General features: G+C 37.4%; 1 protein-coding gene across 1 annotated transcript in view; it reads left to right on the plus strand.

Moving 5' to 3' along the window:
- Positions 1 to 25,531, plus strand: part of SNX7 (sorting nexin 7) — a 96,455-nt gene that overhangs the window by 2,822 nt on the left and 68,102 nt on the right. The window contains exon 2 of the mRNA XM_032867198.1: positions 22,085 to 22,267. Coding sequence (XP_032723089.1) covers positions 22,085 to 22,267 — 183 coding nt within the window. The remainder of the gene's footprint in view (positions 1 to 22,084; positions 22,268 to 25,531) is intronic.

Below are 25,531 nucleotides of genomic sequence, written 5' to 3' on the forward strand. Positions count from 1 at the left end.
GGGGAACATGACCAATGATTCAAAAACAGAAAAAAGAAAAAGGAAAAAAATTATAACAGTAGTGTAAGAATAGTGTTAAGACTGGGCCAAAATGACGTGTGGCTTGCGAAAAATTTAGAGAAGAGAGTCTGGTTTCTATTAAAGAAAAAAAGGAAAAAAGTTCTTTTTTGAAAATAATATGTTAAAATAAAATAAATAGTCTTTATTTATTTTTTAAAGATTTTATTTATTTATTTGACAGACAGAGATCACAAGTAGGCAGAGAGGCAGGCAGAGAGAGAGGGGGAAACAGGCTCCCCGCTGAGCAGAGAGCCCGATGTGAGGGTCGATCCCAGGACCCTGAGATCATGACCTGAGCCGAAGGCAGAGGCTTAACCCACTGAGCCACCCAGCCACCCCTAGTCTTTATTTTTATAAAATACTGTAATGTGTAGAAGGAGGAGCAACTGAAACATAGCAAAGGTAACTAGATCACAGTGAAGCAGTACAGTACCTATCTGGTACTGGGTAAATGATAGATCCTGTTATTGGTCTTTTTAAAAGGTATTCAAGACCATAAAATGAGATCTGTATCATCTAGTATAAACAAGTGATTTACAGATATAATTAACCTCATCACCACTAGTCATGTTTGAAGGGATAGGGACTGTAGGCATGGTGCAACAAAACTAAGAAAAAAAATTCTTTTCTTAATATAATGGACAAAGAAGTTCTGGAAGGTATAGGCAGGCTTAATTTCAATCTTCAGCCAAACTATCAAACCTATAAACTATTTAGTATTTTGTTTATAAACACTATGAAAAGAAAGAGGTGATTTGGTTTAGTAACAATGATAGAAAATAGTATGGTGATAAGTTAGAAATATAACAACAAGTAATGTTTATTTGAACAATGCTTTTGAATCATTTTTGTGAAAAAGGTTATTTTCAAAAGAATAATAGAATTTAGTTGTTGAGACAGCCAGCTCCTATATATATTGATCTCTGTCAATCTTGACATTATGATAGAGGGACATAATTGTACTATTCAACAATTATGTCAGATACTTAGTAGAAGATATTGGAAGTTTAGTTATTAATTTTTCATATTTGTTCCCTTCACGGTCTCTGTTGAGTTCCTATTGTGTGTCTGTATCAGTCATGGCCCTGTTAAGAATCAGAATTCTCTCTGATGACTTAAATGAAGAGTGTTTAATGAAGAACTTCTTAACAGGATTTGGGACAGGGTTCAGGAACAAACAAGATATACTGAACTACTGAGAAACTTGCACAGGCAAAAAAGCCATTGGCACCCAGAGTTTAGTGGGAAGAGAGTGTTACTGTATTACAGTGTTGCTGGAATCCAGGGAGAGAACTGGACCTGTAGAGAAGGGGCCAGCACTTCCACGGGAGCTGTACGTACAGAGAGGTGTCTGTAGAGAAGTACCCCTGCCAGAAACGTGGTGCCAGAGCAAGAAAGAAATCGTATATTCCCTGAGCTCCTCTTCTGCTGCTCTTGGATCTCCTGCTTGTTACCCCCTCCCACCCACCCACCCAAAGCGGCTCAGGTGTTGTCGTCCACAGTGAGAGGAGATGGCGGGAGCTGGGAGATTGGGGGTAAAAAGACTAACTAGCACAATACATAGTACAAAAGTGTGGCAAGTAGCTTTGGATAAAGATAGCCACATATCTATCTCCTGTCGCATATGCTCTTCTATATAGTGACCTGCCGCCTTCCTAACAAGAGGTGGGATCTCTGCCCCCTCCTTGAATCTGGCTGGGGTTGTGACTGCCTAACCAGTAAGTCTGGTGGAAGTGCAGCTTCCAGGGCTGGATGATCAAAGGCCACCGTGCAGGCTGTGCTTTGCCCAGTGGGACACTGTATTGTTCGGAGCTGATAGGTAAGAAATGTCTGTTTGAAATCCTGGCTCCGCTGCTTCATGGCTTTGTTTCCTTGGGCAAATTACTTAACCTCTCAATGCCTCAGATTCTTCATCTGTAAAATGAGGGCAGATAATAAATATGAGAATTAAATGAGTTACTGTATGTAAAGAGCTTGCAAATAGTTGGTGGCCTTTAGTAAACACTCTTGACTGTTGATAGCTGTACACAGGTGCCTACTGCAGCAGCCACTAGCCACATGTGGCTTTTGAGTGTGTGAAATGTGGCTAGTACATCTGAGGAACTGACCTTTTCATTGTGTTGAATTAATTTACATTGAAATATAAGTAGCTGTCTGTGGCTAGTGGCTATCAGTTTGAGCAGTAGAAGTCTAAACAAATCTCTATTTCATTACAAGCTTGACTTATGGTTACTTAAGAAGTATTCTTGAATGAATGAATAGTTCCCTTGGTGATCTACACTGAAGTATATAAAATACACACATGCATTGTACACAGCATAGGCACACACATGTGTATACATATGTGTCTAATGTGTGCATGCATGAACATGTATGTATGTATATGTTGTGTGTCAGTATACAGTATGCCAGCATCTATGAATGTGTGAATATTTGTGTGTATATGCCCAACTGTCCAGCTCACTTAAAATCTAGAATGTGGGATTCCAGCAGTCAGGTCATGTGTTCTCCTTTCCCCATCCATATCCTGATTCTGCCTCCGTGGGTCTTATTTTGATGGTTAAAAAAAGAGGAACCCATAAAGCAAAGGAAAGTAGGCCTGATCTAGGAAGTTTATATTCTTTCCACTAGAGGTTCCACCATCGACCATCATAGCCCTCTTATATGTTAAGTACTCTTACATTCCTTCCAGAGGAGGAGGTGGAGTGAAGTAGAAAGAAGATAAAAAATCCTCAGGTTCTCCTTATGAGAGAGCATAGATGGTTGACAATAGAATTTAAATAAATAATGAAATTTCAAAATAAGTTAGGGAGACCTTGTATGGGACCATTCTATGCATAAACATTCCTAACAGTTTTCAGGGACTGAAAGATCAATATACACAAATGACGTGATACTGAATCTAAATAAGCACCATATTTTCAAGTGTGAAATATTAATTGTACTGTACTCTGAATTGTCCATGCCACTCCCCAAGTTTCATCCCTGTATGAAACTCTCTATTTTATTTTATTTTTAAAATGTGTTTATTTATTTTAGAGAGAGAGAAAGAGCGAGCATATACGCACAAGCAGGAGGGGCAGAGGGAGAGGGGAACAAAGAGCCAGATGTGGGGCTCAATCCCATGACCCCCTAGACCATGACCTGAGCCAAAACCAAGAGTCAGAACCCAACCCACTGTGCCACCCAGGTGCCCTGCGTCCTCTGTATTTTAAAGGGGAATCAATTATATCAGAAAATGTCAAAGGGATGTTGTCTCATCTGCAGATGCCAGTCCCTTGTTATTGATTCTTTGGCATGCTGTATTGAGATTGAGCCTGAGATCTTGTCTGGGCTCAGCAAAAAGAGGGCTTGGATCCATCTACACTGTTTTCCACTTGTGTGAGCAGTGGGGAGGGCTGCCCTGGAAACAGTCTTGCCACACATTTGCCCTTGTGAGGGAGAATAAACAAAGGGGTTTCACTGATGATATGTTTTGGCAACCATGGCCTATGAAGAAAGGCTGGGGAAATGCAAAAAGTAGTTTGGCTCAGAAAAGACTTGGGTTAATTCTTTATGAAGAGCTGTTATGATCTAGGTTGATTAGATGGTTGTAGTTTTGAAGGATGGAACTAGAATTGCTAGGTCAAAAATATGAGGAGACAAGTTTTGGGTCAGTTTATGGAAGAATTTTCTAAGTGAAGGTTCCAAAAGGAAAAGGATTACTCAGCATGGTCATGAATTCTGTCACTAAAAATGTTTGAGCACAAGCTGGATGACTGACTGTCCCAGAGGAGAAGAGGGTGTGGTGATGGGACTGTCCCTTTGCACTATTAAGAGGCTGTTACAAGCAGAATTTTAACTTATGCTAAATTTAACTACAATAATAGTGGGAAGTCTTAATTAGATGGTCCTACTTGTCTCTTCAATTTAATTCCCAAATCACATTATCTTTTTCCATTCCCTAGTTTTTATACTTCTCTTCCCACATTGGTTATGGTTTCCATTTAAATCTCTGCTAATGATGTGACAACTCCTTAGAAAGCCAGGATAAAATGCTTAGTGTTACTTTCTGTTTATCCCTTCCACTCACTCTCCATGTGTCCGACATACCTAAGAAGTCCCCATCAGTTTATCTTCTTGGTATCTTCAGTATCCATGCCTTCTTTCTGTTCCCAGAACAGAAAGTTGTTACACAGTTACTTCTGAGAACCATTAAAGTAGTCTCATAATAGTCTCATAAAGTCTCAGTCTTCTTATCTTCGGCCTCTAGTCTATCCCATATGCTCACAACCACACTGACGTTTCCAGAGCACACAGTTCTAATCATACGGTCGCATTTTGCATTCAAGACGCGTGATCAGGCTGCCTGCAGCTCTCCTACCTCACCACTCTGTCATCTGCAACCTTGGTCATCTGAGTCCAAGTCTGTGAGTCTGTTATATCACCTGGGAGCTCATTAGCATTGCAGTCTCAGAACCCACTTCCCAGACCAAATGAATCAATCTGTATTGTATGTTACCAGGAGTCTGCATTGATTTGTTTGCACCTTACAGTTTGGAAGTACTGTTCTAGAAGTACTGATCTAGGTTGGTTCACTTGCCACTACATGAGCTTGCTTTGAATTTTTCTACCTCTGTGTAGTTATTGTTGGGTTGACAAAGCAAATTCCTTTTTATTCCTTATGGCCTAATGTAAAACTACCTCTTAGCTAAGAGCTTCTTCATTCTTCAGCTAGAATTAATTTCTGCACTCTGTGCTTCCCATAATGCTGTTCTGAATCTTGTAATACTTACTACATTACCTTATGAATAGGTATTTATTTCTCATCTGTAAAATCTTGATTGCTTGTCTATTTCCAATAGATTAAACTTCTTGATGGTAGGGGAGTAGGAACTTTATTTATAGGATAAATGTGTTATCGAATGATATGGCCTATGACTTTTTTCTTGTGTATAGACCCAATTATTATGGTAATTTGCTAATGATCTGTTTTCAGTAAATTTAATTTGTATTGTGTTGGTCCTTCCTATCAGGATACTAAACCAAATAGAATTAAAACAAATTGGTCTTAATAAATGGTGAGTAAATGTTATTGCTAGATGACACAGAGCTATGTTGAATGTCAACCCTGGACAAAATCTCCTTTTTGAATTTTATTAGAAGAAATAAATGCAAAGCAAACCAAAACAAAGCAAGAACAAAACAAAACAACAACAAAACCCCCTCAAAGCCCCAAGGGAATCACTTAAGAACCTTTTTTTACTAGGAAAAAATAACTTTTAGAGCTAATAGCACCTATCTCAATCAAAAAGCTTGGTTGCAAGCAATGGAAACTAATTACGACAGGAAAGGAATGAAATAGTGCATATTAGGTACTCGCAGAGTAGATGTGCAGGCTGGACATGGCAGGGGCAGAAAGGGATAAACACTAGCAGAAACTATAGCCAATGTTATATTTGGAAAGGGGATTGGATGTTGTATAGTGAAAAGAAAAATAAAATCCATGAGAACCTTTACGAAAGTTTTTTATGCAGGCAACAGTATTTATTTATTGATCTGTGACAATGGGGAATATTATTAAAATGTTTTGGGAAAATGATGTCAAAGGGCACCAGATTTGAACATAATATACTCTAAAAAATGTTTTATTGAGTTTTAAAGGTGCAATTTTATTTCTGCATCCTTGAGGTTCTGATATGATGCTCTAGTATTAACTCTTAACTGGTAACCTCCTACATTTTTACAAATGGCTAGTGTGATCAAAAAGAAACACAGATTCAATAGCTATGTGGTTGTAGTGTTCAAAATTTATTTTATTTTAATATTTATTTGTATCCCACACTTTCCAAACAGGATATAAGACTAAAAGCTAAAGTAAACTTTCATAGTTACTCATTTTAGGAATGTATATTAAAGTTTTCTCAATAAACAAGTAAAAAGTTATATACTTGAAGGATTTTCTGTTTTAAATGGAATATTTTATTAACTGACACTGCATATACCAATCATGCTGGATAACACAGTGTTGTTACCTATAATACTAATAAAAAAGGATAGTCAGGAAATCAAATTTATTAACAAATACTCACATAAAAATCAGTAAAATGCACAGAACAGAGGGTTAAACCAATAGTTTTTAAAATTAAAACTGAAATAATTATATTATGCTTATATATATGTTTTTTATTTTGAAAATGCTGTGGTATGGAATACTCTTTTTTGCTTTTTAAAGTAACTTCACTGAGGTATAATTTATATACTATAAACTTCACCCAGAAGTGATTTTCTTTTTAATTAAATTTACTGAGTGGCATAACCATCCCTGTAAACAAGTTTGGGAACATTTTTATATCCCCCCCAAAATCCATCACGTCATTTATAATTAATCTCTGTTTTCACTCTCAGCCATGGACAACCTCTAATCTATTATTTCTGTCTCTACAAATTTGCCTTTTCAGGAAATTTCATATAAATGGAATCAGACAATATGTGGTCTCTGTGTCTGGTTTCTTTCATTTAATTAACATAATATTTTTAGGTTCATTTTTCCTGTAATTTTGTTATTTTTTAGTCATGGCTCTAATTTTTTGGTATAAGAAATAAAGTTTTTATTTTGAAATGAAAAACAGAGCTTAATCATTTGAAATGAAATGTTAGGAATAGAAATCCTGTTTAATATTGAAATGAAAACCTTATTACGTGTGATCAAAAACAAATGATAAACTCTTTGGATAAGAATCTTCAAAATTGGGAAAAAAATCCCTAATTTGTTCTTCTGCACTAACTTTGAGAAAGTTGTGTGTGTGTGTGTGTTACTACACACATATATAAATATATATTTAATCTAATTGAACATTGAATAATATTTTCATCAGCTTTCACTAATTATGCTGTAATATAAGCAACAAGATCTCAGTGACTTACCTACAATAAAGGCTTATTTCTTTTTCATGAATCTGTCAACTGTAACTGAGCTATGAATGTGTTCCACGTTTTGAGTCTCTTTCACATGTCTTCTTCATTCTGGGATCAAGACAGAAGGAAAGACCCCTAACTGGGACGTGTGATTCCTCTGGCAGAGGGGAAAAAAAAAATAGGAGCACTGGTGAAAACAGGTAATGGCTCCCAAATCTGCCCAGACACATGCCATTATCCAAACTAAGTCACTGAGCAAATCCATTGCGGTGGGAAGCGATTTTCCTTCCAGAAGGAGGCACTGAAAGTTACCTGGCAGTTAACCAGGAGATATAATCCTCTCCTAGGGAGACAGAGGGCCACTGGGAATAATCATACCATCTCCCACAGTGGTCTTGTGGCAAAGCTAGAGGCAAATGGCAGGGTGGACCTCTCTGAATAAGGAAAAACGTTTTTTCTTCCCCATAGGGTATTGAATACAAAAAAGAAACGTTTTCACTAGGTAAGGAGCATAACTGAGACAAATAGAAAATCATTAGTCATGATTAATAATCTCCAATTGGCTACTGCTCATGATAGTCTGAGTAAGACCATACAGATCCTTAAAAACCTCTAGTTGTACAACAGATGTGTCACTTTGGGATTTTTAGGTGGAACAGGCATTTATCATGGAGTGCTCCCCTCCCTTTTTTTAAAACCTATAAAATAAAAATGTGAATAGTTACAATTCTGACACAGTAAATGTTAAAGTGAGTTTTTTGTTGTTTATACCTTCACCAAAGCCTGTGTTCCCACCATTTACCATCTTTCTGGTCACTCCAACATTCTAAGTCCTTTCCTGTCATAGGCCTCATTGATTCTTCAGATTAGAATCCTTTTCCCTCAGTGTCTTTTCATGACTAGCTCCTCTTTTTTTTTTTTTTTTTTTGTAAGATTTTAAAAAAATTATTTAACAGAGAGAGGCACAGCGAGAAAGGGAACCCAAGCAGGGGGAGTGGGAGATGGAGAAGCAGGCTTCCTGTTAAGCAGCGAGCCCAATGTGGGGCTCGATCCTAGGACCCTAACATCATGACCTGAGCTGAAGGCAGAGGCTTAACCACTGAGCCACCCAGGTGCTCCTGGCTCCTTTTCAATATTACATCCTGAAATACACGTTCCCTGACAGCTCTATCGGGAACATTCCTCTTTCTCCCTTCCTTAACCTTTAATCCCAGGAACCCCCCCCCCCAAACACACACACTTTTATTTTGGAATTTATAAACTTGTTTATTAATACTCAAATCTGGGATTTTCCTGTTTCATTCTCTATGTTTACTTGTTTATTATCTCCCTCCCACTTAACTAAAGTATAAGCTTCATAAGAGCCAGGAAGCATGCCATCTTGGCTGCTGTTGTAGCCCCAACCAGTGCCTGACACATGGTTGACATTCAGTGAACATTTGCAAAATGAAGTAAATCTTCTACACTGGGTGCTTTTTGTGTGTGCATTTGGCTGGTGGTGATGGTAGTGGTGATTGAGTCTTGGCTCTACCAGTTGAGATAAGTGATTTGGGGAGAATTATTATGATCCCTGTGCTACAAGTTTATCTATAAGATACAGATGATGCTAATTGCACTTATTTCCCATCATGTTGTTGGCAGGATTAAATGAAGTAATGTAAGTGTATGGTGCTAAGGCACAGTCCCTGTCCCTTAGAAAATTTCAGTATTTGCTACTTTTAAGATTAATGTTTTTAAGTTGTAGGTTCATCCGTTTTGCAATTTGTAATGAGATGTTCAGAGACTCACAAATATATTTGTTACTATATGGTTTTTAGTTATTATTGAGAGTGCTACCAGAATTGGGGTATTGTCTCTTAAATGCTATATTATAGGCTTGCTCATTTTATTGTTCTTTCCTCTACTGCAGGCTTTGCAAATACTGTATTTTTTACCAATTGAAAATTTGTAGTAGCCTTGTGTCAAGCAACTCTCTTGGCACCATTTTCCTAACAGTATTTGCTTACTTTGTGCCTCTGTGTCACATTTTGAAAACTCTTGCAATATTTCAAATTTTTAAGCATTATTATATTTGTTACTAGCCTGTTATCAGTGATTTTTGATGTTATTATTGTAATTTGTTTTGGGGTTCCAGGAACAACACCCATATGAGATGGGGAAATTAATACATAAAGGTTGTGCATGTTCTGGCTGCTCCACTGACTGGTCATTCCCCTATCACTCTCCTTTTCCTTGAGCCCCTCTATTTCCTGAGACACATCAATATCGAAATTAGGCCAATGAATAACCCTACAGTAGCCTCTAAGTGTTAAAGTGAAAGGAAGAGGCACATGTCTCTCACTTTAAATGAAAAGCTAGAAATGATTAAGCTTAACAAAGAAGCATGTCGAAAGTCAAGATATTCCAAAGCCTATGCCTCTTGCACCAAACAGCCAAGCTCTGAATGCAAAGGAGAAGTTCTTAAAGGAAATTTAAAGTCCTACTCCAGTAAACACATGAATGATAAAAAATGAAACAGTCTTATTACTGATATGGAGAGAATTTTAGTGGTCTAGAAACCAGCCACAATATTCCCTTAACCCCAAGCCTAAGCCAGAGCCAGGCCCTAACTCTTCAGTTCTGTGAAGGCTGAGAGACGTGAGGAAGAGGAAGCTGCAGAAGAAAAGCTAGAACCTAGTAGAGGTTGGTTAGTGAGGTTTAAGGAAAGAAACCATCTCCATCATATAAATGTGCAAGGTGAAGCCACAGGTGCTAATGGAGACGCCGCAACAAGGTATCTGCAGGGTCTAGCTCAGCTCATTAATGAAGGTGGCTACACTAAACAACGTATTTTCAATGTAGAAGAAACAGGTTTTTTGTGTTTTTTTTAAGATTTTATTTATTTATTTGAGAGAGAGCATGAGAGAGGAGAAGGTCAGAGGGAGAAGCAGACTCCCCATGGAGCTGGGAGCCTGATGCAGGACTCGATCCCAGAACTCCAGGATCATGACCTGAGCTGAAGGCAGTCGCTTAACCAACTGAGCCACCCAGGCACCCCAGAAGCAACAGTTTTCTATTGGAAGAAGATCCCGCTACAACTTTCATAGCTAGACCAAAGTCAACGCCTGGCTTCAAAGATCCAAAAGATGGGCTGACTCTGCTGTTAGGGGCTCGTGCAGCTGGTGACTTTATAAGTCGAAGCCAATGCTCATTTACCATTCTGAATATCCTAGAGCCCTTAAGAATTACAAATCTACTCTGCCTGTGCCCCATAAATGGAACAAAGGAGCCCGGATGACGAGACATCTGTTTACAACATGGTTTACCCAATATTTTAAGCCCACTATTGAGGCCTCCTTCTCAGAAGAAAGATTCTTTTCAAAATCTGACTGCTCACTGACAATGCACCTGGTCACCTGGGAGCTCTGATGGAGATGGATAATGGGATTACTGTTGTTCTCACGCCTGCTAACACAACACTCATCTTGCAGCCTGTGGATCAACAAGTGATTTCTACCCTTAAGCCTTATTATTTAGGAAATACATTTCATAAGACTGTAGCTGCCATGGTGAGGTCACAATGTCAACATGAACAGGAGTCTGCAAGAAGTTGATCCCAGCCCTCATGGGTGACTTGGCGGTCTCAGGACTCCAGTGGAGGCAGAACAGCAGATGTGGTGGAAACAGCGAGAGGACTAGAAGCAGCAGGGGAGCCTGAACATGTGACTGGACGGCTGCAATCTCCTGATTGAATGTTCATAGCTCAGGGGCTGCTTCTTACGGATGAGCAAAGACAGTGGTTTCCTGAGCTAGACTCTACTCCTGGTGAAGATGCTATGAAGATGGTTGAAATGACAACAGAGGATTTAGAATATGACACACACTTAGTTGATAAAAGCATCAGCGGGCTTGAGAGGACTGACTCCAATTGTGAAAGAAGTTCTGCTGTAGGTAAAATGCTTCAAACAGCATCATACTCCGCAGAGAAATCATTTGTTAAAGGAAGAGTCAATATTTGCAGTAAATTTCAGTGTTGTCTTATTTTAAGAAATTGTCACAGCCACTCCAGCCTCCAGCCGCCACCACCCTGGTCAGTCAGCAGCCATCAACATTGAGGCAAAACCCTCTGCCAGCAAAAACATTACAACTCACTAAAAACTCTGATGATGGTCAGCATTTTTTAGCAAAGAAGTGTTTGGTAATTAAGCTGTATGGACTGTACATTTTCTAGACATAATGCTATTGCACACTCAATAGACTACTGTTAGGTGTAAACATGACTTTTCTATGTATTGGGAAACTAAAAAATTCATTTGAGTCACTTTATTGCAATATTCCCTTTATTTGGGTTGTCTGGAACCAAACCCTCAATATCTCTAAAGTGTGCCTTGTGTGTGGATATAGCTCCCCAGTTGAATGACTCATGGTATGTAGTATTTGTCATGTTATTTGAAAGTGCTAGAGGAAAAGAATATTCCTGGTACAGCTGTTTTAACTATCTACTAGTTTTCTTGATATATTATAAGTATATCTTAAGGCTCTTAGGAATGTTTTTAATGTTGTTAGTGTGGCTGATATCAAGACAACTCAACCTTTTCCCTAGAAACCATCTACAAAGATCAAACTTTGGTTAAGGAGAGTAGTTAAAATTTACTATATGTCAGAATCCATTTTAGTCATGCCCGTTAAAGTATACAGTCAGTTGGCTGCGCTCCTGAGGGACTATTTTTATTTATTTATTTATTTATTTATTTATTTATTTATTTATAATTTTATTGCATTCCTAAGTTGGGTCTGCAGTGTTGTCTGCCCATAGAACTTATTTTCAACTTCTTCAGTTCTGGTCAGAGTAATTCTTTTTCCTGGTTTGCCCCTCTCCTACTTAGTCGTCACTGAATCTAGAATAGGTAGTTATTCTACCTATTCTGGTTGCTATTCTACCTATTCTGGTCTGATTCTAACTGGCTGATACTGTGTTTAATATGTGTATCCAGTACCCCAAACTGATTTTGAGGCAAGTTTAGTAGACTTGTCATTTGTGGATGTAACATTAAGGGCTTTAAATATCTTTGGCATGCAGTAACATGACATATTCGTGAAGCATACGTAGAACTGTACCAGTGGTTTGGAGGACACACCATGTGGGAGCCTTGCCTGTCTTTCAGCCTTAACATTTTACTTTTTATTTACCTGTCGTAGCTTACGTATGCAGTGATATTTACTGAGGTGAATAAAAACATTAATTTGTGTGTGTGTGTGTGTGTGTGTGTGTGTGTGTATGTGCCTGAGTATTAAAAAGTCCTTAAAAGAATACATAAGCTAAAAATCTAGAACTTACTTACTTTTGCCTACCTACAAACTGTCAACGGAACTTTCTTTTTATTTCTAAGTTTTATGAGAAGACTTTAAAAGAAAATTACTAGATGGTTTTCAGTAATCCAAAAATATAACCTTATCCTCTATGAGCACACCTTTTAGAACTTTTTTTGTTAAGATTTTATTTATTTATTTGAGAGAGTGAGCGAGGAAGCTAGCACAAGTGAAGGGGGCGGGGTATGGGCAAGCAGGAGAAGCATACTTCTTGCTGAGCAGGGAGCCCGACACAAGGCTCCATTCCAGGACCCTGGGATCATGACCAGAGCTGAAGAGAAACACTTAACAGACTGAGCCACCCAGGTGCTCCCCCTCCATAAGTTTTTAAGTGATTTTTTACTATAGAGTATTTTCATACGTACAAAAAAATATACAGATCTTCCTTCACTTATGATGGGGTTACATCATATGATGGGGTAAATTGAAAATATTGTGAGTTGAAATACATTGAATACAACTAACCTACCAAACATCATAACTAGCCTAGCCTGCCTTAAACATGATCAGAATATTTACATTAACCTACAGTTGGGCAAAATCATCTAACACGAAGCCTATTTTATAATAAAGTGGTGAATATCTCATTCACCTGAGGTAATGAATTTGCTGAATACTGTCCTGAAAGTGAAAAATAGATTGATTTTATGTGTATAGCATGGTGTTAAGTGTCTTGGCTGTTTACCCTCATGATCTCGTGGCTAACTGGAACACTACTGTCCAGCAGTATGAAAGAGTATTGTGCTGTGTGTGTATCGCTGGCCCAAGAAAAAATAAAAATTCAAAATCAAAGTATGGTTTCTACTGAAAGTGTGGCACTTTCTTACTATTGTGAAGTCAACAGTCATGAGTATTGCTATCTGGTTTAAAAAAAGAAAGTGGAGCGGGGGATTAGAACATACTCAATGGGTTGTGGTAAGGTTTACCTAAGATATTCATACAAAGTCTTCAAGCAGATGATGTATATATCACAATTATTCCTCTTTTTTTTTTTTTATCCTCTCCTTAATCCTCTGTGATCCAAGGTGAGATATGACCTCTTTGCCTGACTACAGATACTTTTTCTTTTAATATACCATGTTTTGGGGAGGGGTGGATAGAGGGAAATGTTCTGTCAGATAGAATGATGTGGAAAAATTACATGATTAGTATATAGCTTTATAGTTCACAAAACCTGAGGAAGTCCAAGTACATTCAAGGCAACAATGTTAGAAAATAGAAATTCTAGAAACAGAAAAATGGATAAATCAATTATTGTATATGCATACAAGAGGATATATCCTACATAGCCCTGGAAATTATGTCAAATAAGATTAGAGTGTTGTATGCCCCTTTATAGAGCATGACATGGGCTGGCTTTTCCCCCAATCACATTTTCAACAGTGTTCCACAGAAGGCCTTTCTGATTTTTTATTATTATTATAAGCAGGCAGATTGGAAGGAGCTGTAAACCAAAACACAGCTGGTAAGTCTAAATTTAGGCCCATCAGGATGAGTGTCCCTCATAACACAGTTTCTCAAACTCCTTCCACTTTAAGTTGCTTTTTTTACCAGATGTCTCTTGGTGTGTGTGTTTCTTGTGCATCAGCAAATTTTATTTGCGTGGCCTTTTCATGCCACTCTTCTGATTTATCACACTTCTTACATTGATTTTTTTCCCCTCTACTTGTAAAAAGAAAATAGCTGTTTGTGCACAGATGGTGGGTATGATTTAGTATTATAAGAGTAATTCATGTTATATTTATGAGATGTTTCCAAGTAGCCTTTTAGTGGGAGATATTCAGGAAGGACACCTTTTAGAAAAGTCGTCTCTCACCTTTTAACCTGTTTCTTTTGGTGTTTATCTCCTGAGTACTCAAATATTGGCAGGCCATTGTTTGTTTTAAAATTCAGGGGTGTTTTTTATTTATATCCATAGTAGAACCTTGGAACCAGCCAAGATCATTGAAGGAGGGAGGCAAAAGCATTTCTCAGAAACTCCTGGAGCTGATTGTTAACCTGTAAGAAAATGAAGGAATGGAGCAAGGATGAAATGCAGTAATCATACCATTCCCCCCTTCCTACCATTCCACCCTTGCTTCCTTCCTTAAATTTTTATTGTGTGCAACTCTGTGTATAGAAATGTTGTCAGTGGGCGCCTGGGTGGGTCAGTGGATGCCTGGGTGGGGCGCCTGGGTGGCTCAGTGGGTTAAAGCCTCTGCCTTCAGCTCAGTTCCTGATCCCAGCGTCCTGGGATCCAGCCCCTGCATTGGGCTTTGCTCAGCGGGGGGCCTGCTTCCTCCTCTCTCCTGTCTCTCAGCTTACTTGTGATTTCGATCTGTCAAATAAATTTAAAAAAAGAAAAAAGAAAGAAACGCTGTCAGTTTGCCAGGGCTACTGTAACAAAGGACCGTAGACAAGCGGTCTGAAACAAGAGACATTAATTTATCTTTTCCACAGTTCTGGAAGCTAGAAGTCTGAAGTGCATGTGTCAGTGGGGTTGGTTCTTTCTGAGAGCAGTGAGGAAGGAATCTGTTCAGGCCTCTCCACCTGGCTTGTAGATGGCTGTCTTCTCCTCATGTTTCTCAACATTGTCTTTCCTCTATACATGTCTCTGTGTCTAACTTTGTTCTTTTTATAAAGACACGGGTCGGTCATGCTGCATAAGAGCCCACCCCAGTGGCCACATTTTGGCTTAATAAACCTCTGTAAAGACCCTATCTCCAAATAAGATCACACTCTGAGATATGAGGTGTTAGGTCTCTTCAACATATGAATTTTGGAAGGACAGAATTTAACCTATAACAAATGCTTATTCTAAACCAAATGTAGCAACAAGGAAGACTTACACTTAATTTGTAATTGGTTGTGTCAATAAATTTCAGTGTCATGCTAACACAATTCTAATGTCCATTTAACTAAGTAAAGTCGTTTAAGTGGTTTCTCTCATGATGGATGTGTTGCTTTGGAATAAGGGTAGAGGACAATGATTTCTTACAATAATCCGGCTTCACTGTTACACATTATATATCATGTTCACATCTGGGCTTGAAACCATCCCAGGATTTTGGTGTGTGTGTGCCTGTGTGTCTTCACTATGCTAGCTATAAGAAGGGTATTCAATGTTACTTAAGAAGTAGAGATCTACCACACAGATCATTTCCCTTCTGCTTTAATCTCTTGAAGAAAGAAAATTAAATGGTGTCCTTTCATTGTCTAGAAGACCAGTAGATAATGGATATCTATCCAAATGCTAAGAATGAATGGACATATAAATAAAATTCAGGGAGGGGGGCAGTGAGAGAAAAAAGAGAAAGAGAGATAACTAATGAGAGAAAGAAGCACACATTATTGTGGAGGTGAGACCTTTGTTTGGAAAGAACAAATTTTAATGATCCATTTCTCCTGAAAAGCATCCACCACAAAAGGTTAAATGGAGGGCTTTTTTGGTTAATTGCTTCTTTGGATCTTCTCAAACACTTATTTTCTTCTCTTATTCATGTCCAAATGTAAATCTTTTAAACATTGTCATTATATTTTCTTTCCCCTTTTCTGAAGTGAATATAAAACTCTTTGGATAGTCAGTTTTATTGAGGTTTTAAGAATGTTTTTGAGTGACTCATAGTAATTTAAATCCTTCTACTGAATCTTGGATGTTGCTAAATTTCAGCCTGTAATTTTCTTCCTTTGCTTGATATCGAAGCATATTTTTGACACCACACTATGCTCATTGGAATTGTGAGCCTTTGTAAATTCATGCAGATCTTTCCCGCTCTACAAAAGGATGCATTTTAAGTAGAAGAAATAGAATGCTAAATTATGTAGTAGGTATAAGAAGTGGGTTGTGGTGAGTTAAGAGGGTGACTACAAAGAATACCAAAGCACATGGTTGTGTGCGGTGTCAGGGAAATTTAAAGTACGTGTGCCTGTCAAATTAAAATTTGTCAGCTTAAAAAGCTACTACAGGACCCCTCCCCCATCTGAAAGTAGAGCATTCCTACGAAATCTTTTGTAAGCTGAAATGGATTAAAGCGAAGAAGCAGTTACCATTAATCTAGATGGAAAAATTTTTTAAGCCTTCCCAGACCCAAAACACAACCTCTCTTAGGCTTTTCTGGCGCCTTAGGATGCATTTTGCTAATGGATGCACAAAATAAATGGGAATAAAGCACAGATGTTCACAGACACAGTTCAAGCTGTGGAGTTTGATGCCGTGATGCTGAGTGTAGTTCCTGGGGAAGGAGCTTGGTGGCGCCACTCTTACTGCGTGGGGTGCACCCCGCCTTTCTCAGGGCTGGCTGCAGAGCCTTCGCTAAGCACTATTTTTGCTTTTCACCATTTTCCAGAAGAATGAAAATCTTTGGATTGCAAAAACAGATACTTAATGTAGTGAAGTGGCTGTATTATATACAATATATACTATACAGAGATATTTTTGTACCTGCTGACTGCATATTTATTTAGAACCTCTAAATTACATTTTTAATGACTCCTTAGTGTTCCATTGTGTTAGCATTCCATAATTTATCTTGACAATCCAATTTCCATGTGACCCCAGGCATTTTAAAATTTCCTATTTAATTAAGCAACTTTGAACAATTAAGAAAAAAAATCAAATGTCATCCAGGGTCATTTGCCCAAATGGCCCTAGACAATTGTTTTAACTTATTACTCTAGTTCTTACTGCCTTTGAACATATACACAGTGTTGACATTAACAATTTTAATATTTTTCTCAGTAAATGTTTATTTTAGAATCTGGAAATTCAGAAACTCATAGAAAAATATTAAACTCAACAACCATCCCAACACCTGAAATAACTTCTGTTAACTTTTTTGGTATAGCTTATAAGTTTGTATCCTCTGTCTCTCATGCTTTTTCTCTCCTACCCTCTCCATCTTAAACACACATAAACACACATACACACCCAAGAATCTAATTGTACACAAATTTTATATCCTGTTATTTTCTTTTAATAATATACTGTGACCCTTTTTCCAACATACTGTATTCTAAGTTACTTCTAGAATATTACTTTTAATTTATTATGTTCTATCACATGGATAGACTTTATTCTAGTCTATTAATAGGGATATGCCATAATTTATTTTGCTAAACTTTATGGCAAATTATTTATTGTCTCTTATTTTGTGTCTCATTAATACAACTGTTACGTGTCTATTCCTTGGTCTAAGTCATGCCCAAGTGTTTTTTCTTTCACAAATCATTTTGTAATCACAGCAACCTGAACCTTCTTAATTTAAGCAAAACTTATTGTCCTTACCTCTTCAACTGGTGTGTCTTACCATAATATCTCTTGTATTATTGCATTGAGGGGTTACCCAAATGCTGTATTATAGTTCACAGAACTAACTTTTTGTGTGGGAAAAGCCTTAAGAATAGTGCTGTGGATATTACTGATGCTTCAAAAGGATTTAAGTTGATTTGTTTTCAGGGGAAAAATAAGTCAGTATTATGATTTCAGTCTTTTTTTCATTCCTAGTACTACAAAAGCATTCCTTGTCTTAAAATATTGGGGCTTTGCTACATTTTTATATATTAATAAATTTTAGAAGTTGTACTGTTTTAGCCTTTGAGGTGGGAGAGATTTTGCAAATTTTCAACTCCAGGTCCTCAATTTAACCTTGAAAGGCTGAATGAATTGTTCAAAGTTATTTGCTTAGTCAGTGGTAGAGAAAGGACTAGAAGCCACCTTTGAGCCTCCTTTGTAATGATTTTTTTTTCCCCCATTTAGGACTGGCTAACTCTGTTGTTAAGTTATGATAGACTTTGTTGCTGAATTCATCTTTAAGTGTGTTGGTTAAATTTAATCTGTTCATAACAACAGACAAAATTTTTTATTCTAACATCTATACATATTCTTAATTTTGGAGGAAAAAAGTAGTATCTAAAAGAGAAAGCAGAGAGTTGGAAACATGTCATTTTTACTACTGAAGAAATAACTCAAATGTCATATTGATACTGTTTAGTTTTATGTTTGCATATGAATAAAACATTACTTGTAGAATTTACTGCATGTTATCCTTTTGTTTCATTTTATTAAAAAATAGCATGCAGCCCCTTCTTTAAAAACAAACTATTGATAGTGCCTGAGGAGACAGTATGTCCAAGGAAGTAGCCAGTGGCTTTGGGGCTGAGGAGGGAACCAGTGTGGTTGTGAATGAGAACAAGACTGCCTTGGTTCATGGAGTCAGGGCTGAGTAGACAGTTGGCCTGGTTGGAAGATTGGTTACATGTAAGGGGATTGAGCATTAATAAATATCTTCGGGATACTCGGAGCCAGGCTTGTCTCTGCTGGAGAAAAGAGTTACAAACATGGAAAGAGGTAAGGCTGGAACAGTCAAATGGTGTCAAATTATAACTGGAGGTATTGGTGTGAACTCAGAGTATTTACTTTCTATCTGTATATCTCTAGATCCAGATGTGTATTGCATGTGTGTGTATGTGTATGTGTATTATACGTATATTTCCTATCATTCATATCTTGGTTTCCAAATTCCAGTTTCCTCTAGAAGGAACTAGAGTTTCTTGGAGAAATGTCTGATTCCATAGCTGGGTCAGGGAAAATATAAGATAAACCTGAAACATATTGTTCTGCGAAGTTATGTTATGTACAGTGCTCAAGGAATAATGAAGACAAATCAAAAACACACAGATGCCACTAGGGGGTCCCACTAGGCAGGTCATGGACACTTACCATCAAAATAAATTATGACATTAATGGATTATAGCCTATTGAATAACATAGGAATCTGTGAGTCTATACTTATATAGTTAATTGAGTAAATAAATAAATACTCTTTATTTTCCTTAGGAGGAAACCTAGTGATAATGTCAAAATTCAAAAAAAAAAAAAAGGAATATATGTGTTATTTTGAAGTAAGGAATGTAACAAGGAACAAAAACAGTGAATAGAGTTCTGCATTTGCTTCTGAAGAGTGTGAACTGGGAATAGCAATTCTGGAGCATGGGAAGCTGCTTTTAAATTTTAATTTGCTTTGTCTTATTTTAATCTTTGTAGAATTATTTGACTTTTTAAAACTATAAATATACTTTTTATTTTGAAATAATTTCAAACTGGGAGAAAAGTTGCAAGAATACCACAAAGAACCTAGATTTCCCAATGACTGCCTTTGCACAATTTTCCTTTCTCTCTCCCTCTGAGTTAGTTGAATACATTGAAGACCTGATATTTTATTACTCCTGAATTGGCCTGCATATATTTTTTTAAAACAGGGACACTCTCCTACCAAAGTACAGTATACATACCCAAATCAGGAAACTGATATTGACACAGTACTACATTCTAATCCACAGACCCTTTCATATTTCTCCATTTGTCCCAATAACATATGTTATTGTCCCAATGACATAAAAAGCAAAGGTTCTCCTTCTTTAGTATGGAATCCAATTCAAAATCACATGTTGTATTTAGCTATTATGTTTCTTCTGTCTTCTTCAGTCTGGAACAGTTGCTCATCTTCCTTTTTCCATCAGAGGAGTTGAATTTTTGAAGCTATTTTATAAGCAATGTCTTTTCCTCTCAAACATACACAGTACCTGTATTTTTCTTCTGATCAGTATAATTATATCACCATTTTTAGTTAAATTCAGGATTAAGAATAATTTGTGGGTGTTCACAGTCAAGCCATATAGTGAACTAGGATTACATTTTCATTCTTGTACATCTTTTGCTTTCTTGAGAGTTCATCATTCATTTATTCCTTCATTCATTCACTTCCTCTCCTTCTTTATCCCTCACTCTTGCTTTTTGCCCATCTTGGCTTCTCTGCATCCATCTCAGTTCATTTACAGAATCTAACATGACATGCTTCCTCTCATTATGTTTAAACATATCACATATTCTGTCACCTCCCTCTCTCCTTCTTCCTCCCTCCCTCTCTTTCTCTTTTCTTTTTTTCCCCTCCCTCTCCTCTCCCTTCCTTTTTCTTCCTTCCATCTTTTTTTTTTTTTTTTTTAATTTTCTTCCTTCCTTTGCTCACTCCTCTGGTCTTTCCTTCTGTCCCTCCTTCCTTCTTCCCTCTCTTCCTTCTTCCCTCTCTTCCTTCATTCTTTTTCCATTCTTCATCTCCTTGCCTCCCTGGTGACTGTCTTTCTGACCAGGTCTATATACGATTTCTCTAGTTCTGCTGCAAAGCTATCAATCTGGAACATTCCTTCACACTCATTTGAAGAATTTCTTCTGGTTCTCTTTTCTGTTGAGTCTGCTGCTTTTAGATTGTTTCTTCTTCTTCTTCTTCTTCTTTTTTTTTTTAAGATTTATTTATTTATTTGAAGGATAGGGGAAGAGCAAAGGGAGAGGGAGAGAGAGAATCTCAAGCAGACTCTCTGCTGAGCACAGAGCCCTATGCTGAGCTTGATCCCACAACCCTGACATCATGACCTGAGCCAAAACCGAGAGTCGGATGCTCAACTGACTGAGCCACCCAGGCACCCCCTAGATCCTATTTCTTCTTGCTCTGTGCCCTTATTTTGGAAAGTTAAAGAAGCTTCCAAAGAATGGGTGCACGGGAAGTCAGTTTTGGGTATCCTTTATATCTGAGATGGTTTTAATCTATGTGTATACTTGAATGACAATTTGCCTGGCTATATAGGGTTCTAGGTAGAAAATATTCTCTCAAAATTAGGAAGATGTTTTATTGTCATTTAATTTCCTGTGTACCATTGAGAAATCTGGAGCCATTCTCATTCCTGAGAGTCCTGTTGTATTTTACTTATTTATATTCCCTCTGGAAGCTAAGATCTACTATGAAGTGTCACGGTAGTGGATGGTTGCAGGAACACATCCCACCCCACCAAGGGCCCATTCATTTTGAGGAGGTATGAGAGGCCCTGTCAGCCTGGAAACACTTCAGTTCGAAGCCCATTTTTTTCCTTCTTCATTTTATGGAGTTAGTTTTATTAAGGCACTGCCTGCCTGGATCCTTTCATTTTTAAAAACACTTCCTTCTCCTTTTCCATCTCTTGTTCTTGTAATTCAGCTTAGTTCTTGACTTCTAGCTTTCAAACTTCCTGTTGAGTTGTTATCTTATTATCATATTTCAATTTTCATGAGCCTCCTTTTTTATTGTCTTGCTGCTGTTCTCTGAATTTTTTAAGAATATAGCTCCTGTTTTTATTCATGAATTAGATATCATTCTTATCTCTGATGATTTCATCTATTTTTTGTATGCGTTCTGTTCTCTAACTGCTTCCTTTCCCCTGTTTGTTTGTGAGTCTTCCACATCAGAGGCTTTCTGCGTATTTAGATAATTTTGTAGTCTCTACATCAGGTAATAAAAAGTGGAGGAGATTTTCAGCATGGACGGTAGGGGCTTCACTGCAGGGTAATTAGGCAGAGACCTGGCTAATGCATCAGGGACTGCAACAGTTAGTCTTTTCTCGGAATGGTGAAGGAAGAGGAACCCTCCGATCGCTGTGCGGAATTTTACACATTGCTGCCAGCATCCTGGCGGCCAGCTGAGGGAAGAGGGCTGGCCATCTTCCCATCTAGTCTACAGGACTTTCCCTTGCTATCTCTTCCTCCATTCTGCTTGGCAACCTTGAGTTCAGAGACACCCCAGAAAGTAAACTTGAAGTGGGATTTTAATAGGAAACGAGATAAAAATACATATTCAATATAGCAAATCTAACCAGGAGTCCAGTCATCCTTTTTGTTCTTGATATATTTCATTAGTATTCATGGTTTCTGAGAAAAAGAGGATTTTAAACTATTTTTTCTATAGATGTTAATTTTTGAATGCGTTTTATTCCTCAGGATGCCTCACTGATGGACATGAATTCCTTCAGCCCTATGATGCCAACATCCCCTCTGTCGATGATAAACCAAGTCAAGTTTGAAGATGAGCCAGATTTGAAAGATCTCTTCATAACAGTTGATGAACCTGAAAGCCATGTTACTACGATTGAAACTTTCATTACTTACAGGATTATTACTAAGGTAAACTTTTAATGAACACTTTCTTGAATACAGTTGCTCTCTGAACTTTGGAAGTGCTTTTTGTTCACTATGACTCTCAACAGTACAGAATCTTAGATGAATTGACTTATTTTTTTCAACCATTTTAGGTAAGACATTGCATCTAATCTATCCTTTACTTGTTCTGTATGAAATTGGTGAAATTCAAATTACAGCAGTCTCTCATCTTTTTAGCAGTTGAGCATCTTGAAATAAGAACATTTAGTTTTTAGTTTCAAAAATAATAAATATCTTTGGAAAAGAAGAGCCTCAGTTTGCTAATAAACAACATTTTGAAAACATGATACAATATTTTGTTGTAGCATTTCTTTTGAAGATTACAAAACACAGTTTCATTTGTTTTCCAAATAAGAGCAAGTGGCTGCTTTATAAGATACTGCTAGTTGTCCAGCAATTAAAAGGCAGAGTAAATCTAGAACCCAAATCTCCTTAATCCTAAGAGAAGGCTGTGGAAAAGACAGTTTACTTCTGACAGAATTAAACAACCAAACAGTTTAATTAAAAAAGAAAATCCTTTATGTAATAGCAGCCTTTGAGAATTATATTCATAAGTTGTAACATTTTCTTTTCTTTTTTTTTTAAAGATTTTATTTATTTTTGAGAGAGAGAGAGAGCCGGAGGGGTGGGGGACAGAGAAAGAGTCAGAAGCAGGCTTCCTGCCAAGTAGGGAGCCTGATGTGGGGCTCGATCCCAGCACCATGGGATCATGACCTGAACCCAAAGCAGACACCTCACCAACTGAGCCACCCAGGTGCCTCTATAATATTTTCTTTATGAAACCTCACCCTAATCTCTTTTGTAGCTGAAAAGGGTTTGGGCCATCTTCCTGTAATCACTTCTTCCAATGCAAACTCCACCTTGCTGCCAGTTAGTATTTCATAAAAGTGTATATATTTGATCTCTTCACTCAGATTCTTAAAATCCTTCCTTGGTTCCTCATTTCCTGTACAACAAAGTGCAAATTCCTTTGAATGACATATAAAGAGCTTTTTAGTCCGATGCCAGCTTACTATATAAAGACTCATCTCCTAACTCCCCATGTTTAATACTCCTGCTCTCTACTCATCTAGAGCCATTTTTGTTATCTGAATACTATAGAGTATTTTCTTTTTTAAGATTTTATTTATTTCTTTGAGAGAGAGAGCAGAGTGGAGGGGAGGAGCAGAGGCAGAAGCTGACTCCACACTAAACAGGAAGCCCTACTGGGGACTCAATCCTAGGATCCTGGGATTATGACCTAAGGCAGATGCTTAACTGACTGAGCCGCCCAGGCACCCTTCTAGGGTATTTCTTACTCTCATGACTTTGTATATACTTTTCCTTGTTTGCTATGTCCTTCCTCTTCTAGAGGAAGAATGAACTACTGTTTATTTTTCAGCAACTCAAAATGATGCCTGCTCCACTCCCCCACCCCCTATACCTGGGGCAAGAAGTCCTCTTTCTTTATCCTGTTTATCCATGTTGTTCTAATTGAATTCTTAAAGAATGTAAAACATTGGAGTCATTATAGCAAAGAAATTAAAGGTCTATATTTAATCCTGCTAAGCCTCAGGTTTTTGTTAAGTCTATAAAACAGAAATGATAATTGAACCTGGTTCTGTAGAGTTGCTGTAAGAATTGATTTAGGATTGGTAATCAATGTAAAACACTTAGCAAAATGCCTGACACATAATAAATGTTCATTACTCTCCTATCTGTATGTGGGTAGATCACTATGTGTTACTTGTATTTATTCCAGGCAAGTCTGTGAGCTTCTAAAGAAGGTAATTGTATCTTAAGTTCTCCATATTTCCAAACACAATCCTTAGGATATAGTAACTAAGTAATTTAACTTTTTGGTGCATGGATGAGTGAAGAAATTTATGGTATCATACTTGTATCAAGAGGCTACAGAGCAAGACAGCACGGAATTGAATCTTGATGACTCCCCTTTCTTGCTATGTGTCTTGGGCTATTTAATTAACCTCTCTATGCTTAGTGTCCTCAGTTGTAAATAAGATAACGGTACTAACCTTGTAGGGTCTTTGTGAATATTTAATGTGTTTATACAGACATACTGTTAAGAATAGAACCAGATTTCTACTGGTATTACTATTTTAATTATAAGCACCCATTGTTATCCTCCATCCTAGCAAAGAATTTGTGCAGCTGAATTATTTTCCCATCATTATTGGTTTCTCTTAGACACTTTTTTTATAAGCCACCCTGTGAATTTTACTCTAATCAGAGACATATAATTCTGATGAGTTATCCAAAATTACATCGTACTTTAAATGTACTGCTCTTATAGTAGTAGTAATACTGATAATATCACAGTGCGTTTAACTAACATTTATTGTGTGATTACTTTGTGCTGGGCAATGTTTTAACCACTTTATACATATTAACTTATTTAAAGCTTAACAACGATCCTAGGACATAGATGTTGTGAGCTACCCCCATTTTGTGCATGAGGACACTGAAACTCAGTAACTTGCCAAAGGTTACACACCATAATGATTACCTGAGCTGGGATTTTAATTCCAGACCATTTACTTTCACGCTATATGGGTCTTCTGTTCTGTTTTTGTGCATCTCTGCATTGTTATGGAAAACTATCTTTCATTTCACTTTTATGAAATAGACATTTATACAATACGTCCCTTTGTTCTACTTCTGATTGTTTTTACTATATCCTAGTATTTAGACTAAATCTATATATGCTAAAATATGCCTTATAGATACAAATACCTAAACATTTAGTAGATGAATATCATGTTATCAAATATAGTCTTTTCTTTGTTATTCACTTATTATCATTTATTCACTTTCTCATATATTCAGTGAAGTTTTATGGAGTGCCAGTTATGTCCCAGGTACTGTGCTTGTGTATTGAGACAACACCAGCAATCAAGGCAGACATACCCCCTGGCTTCATGGAGCTTTCAACCTAGGGGGGGTGATGGATATTTAACAATTACATGCTTAATTAATATAGTCATAAATGCTGTGATAGAAAAATACAGGATTTTATGAGCACAGGGACCCTGTCTAGTTTGGAGGTTCAGAGGTGGCTTCCCTGAGAAAGTTTTGGTTTTATGAAAATTTATATTTATGACATTAAGATTATAAGGGTGAAACACCTATACATGGGCACCTGTGTACACTGACAATATCCACTTAGGAGTACTTAAGAATGATCTGGCTATAAATAATGATGAGTCTTAGGAATCCCACGTTCCTGGC

Source organism: Lontra canadensis, unplaced genomic scaffold (assembly GCF_010015895.1).
Source record: "Lontra canadensis isolate GAN:19392208 unplaced genomic scaffold, GSC_riverotter_1.0 scaffold33, whole genome shotgun sequence".
NCBI classification, from domain to species: Eukaryota; Metazoa; Chordata; class Mammalia; order Carnivora; family Mustelidae; genus Lontra; species Lontra canadensis.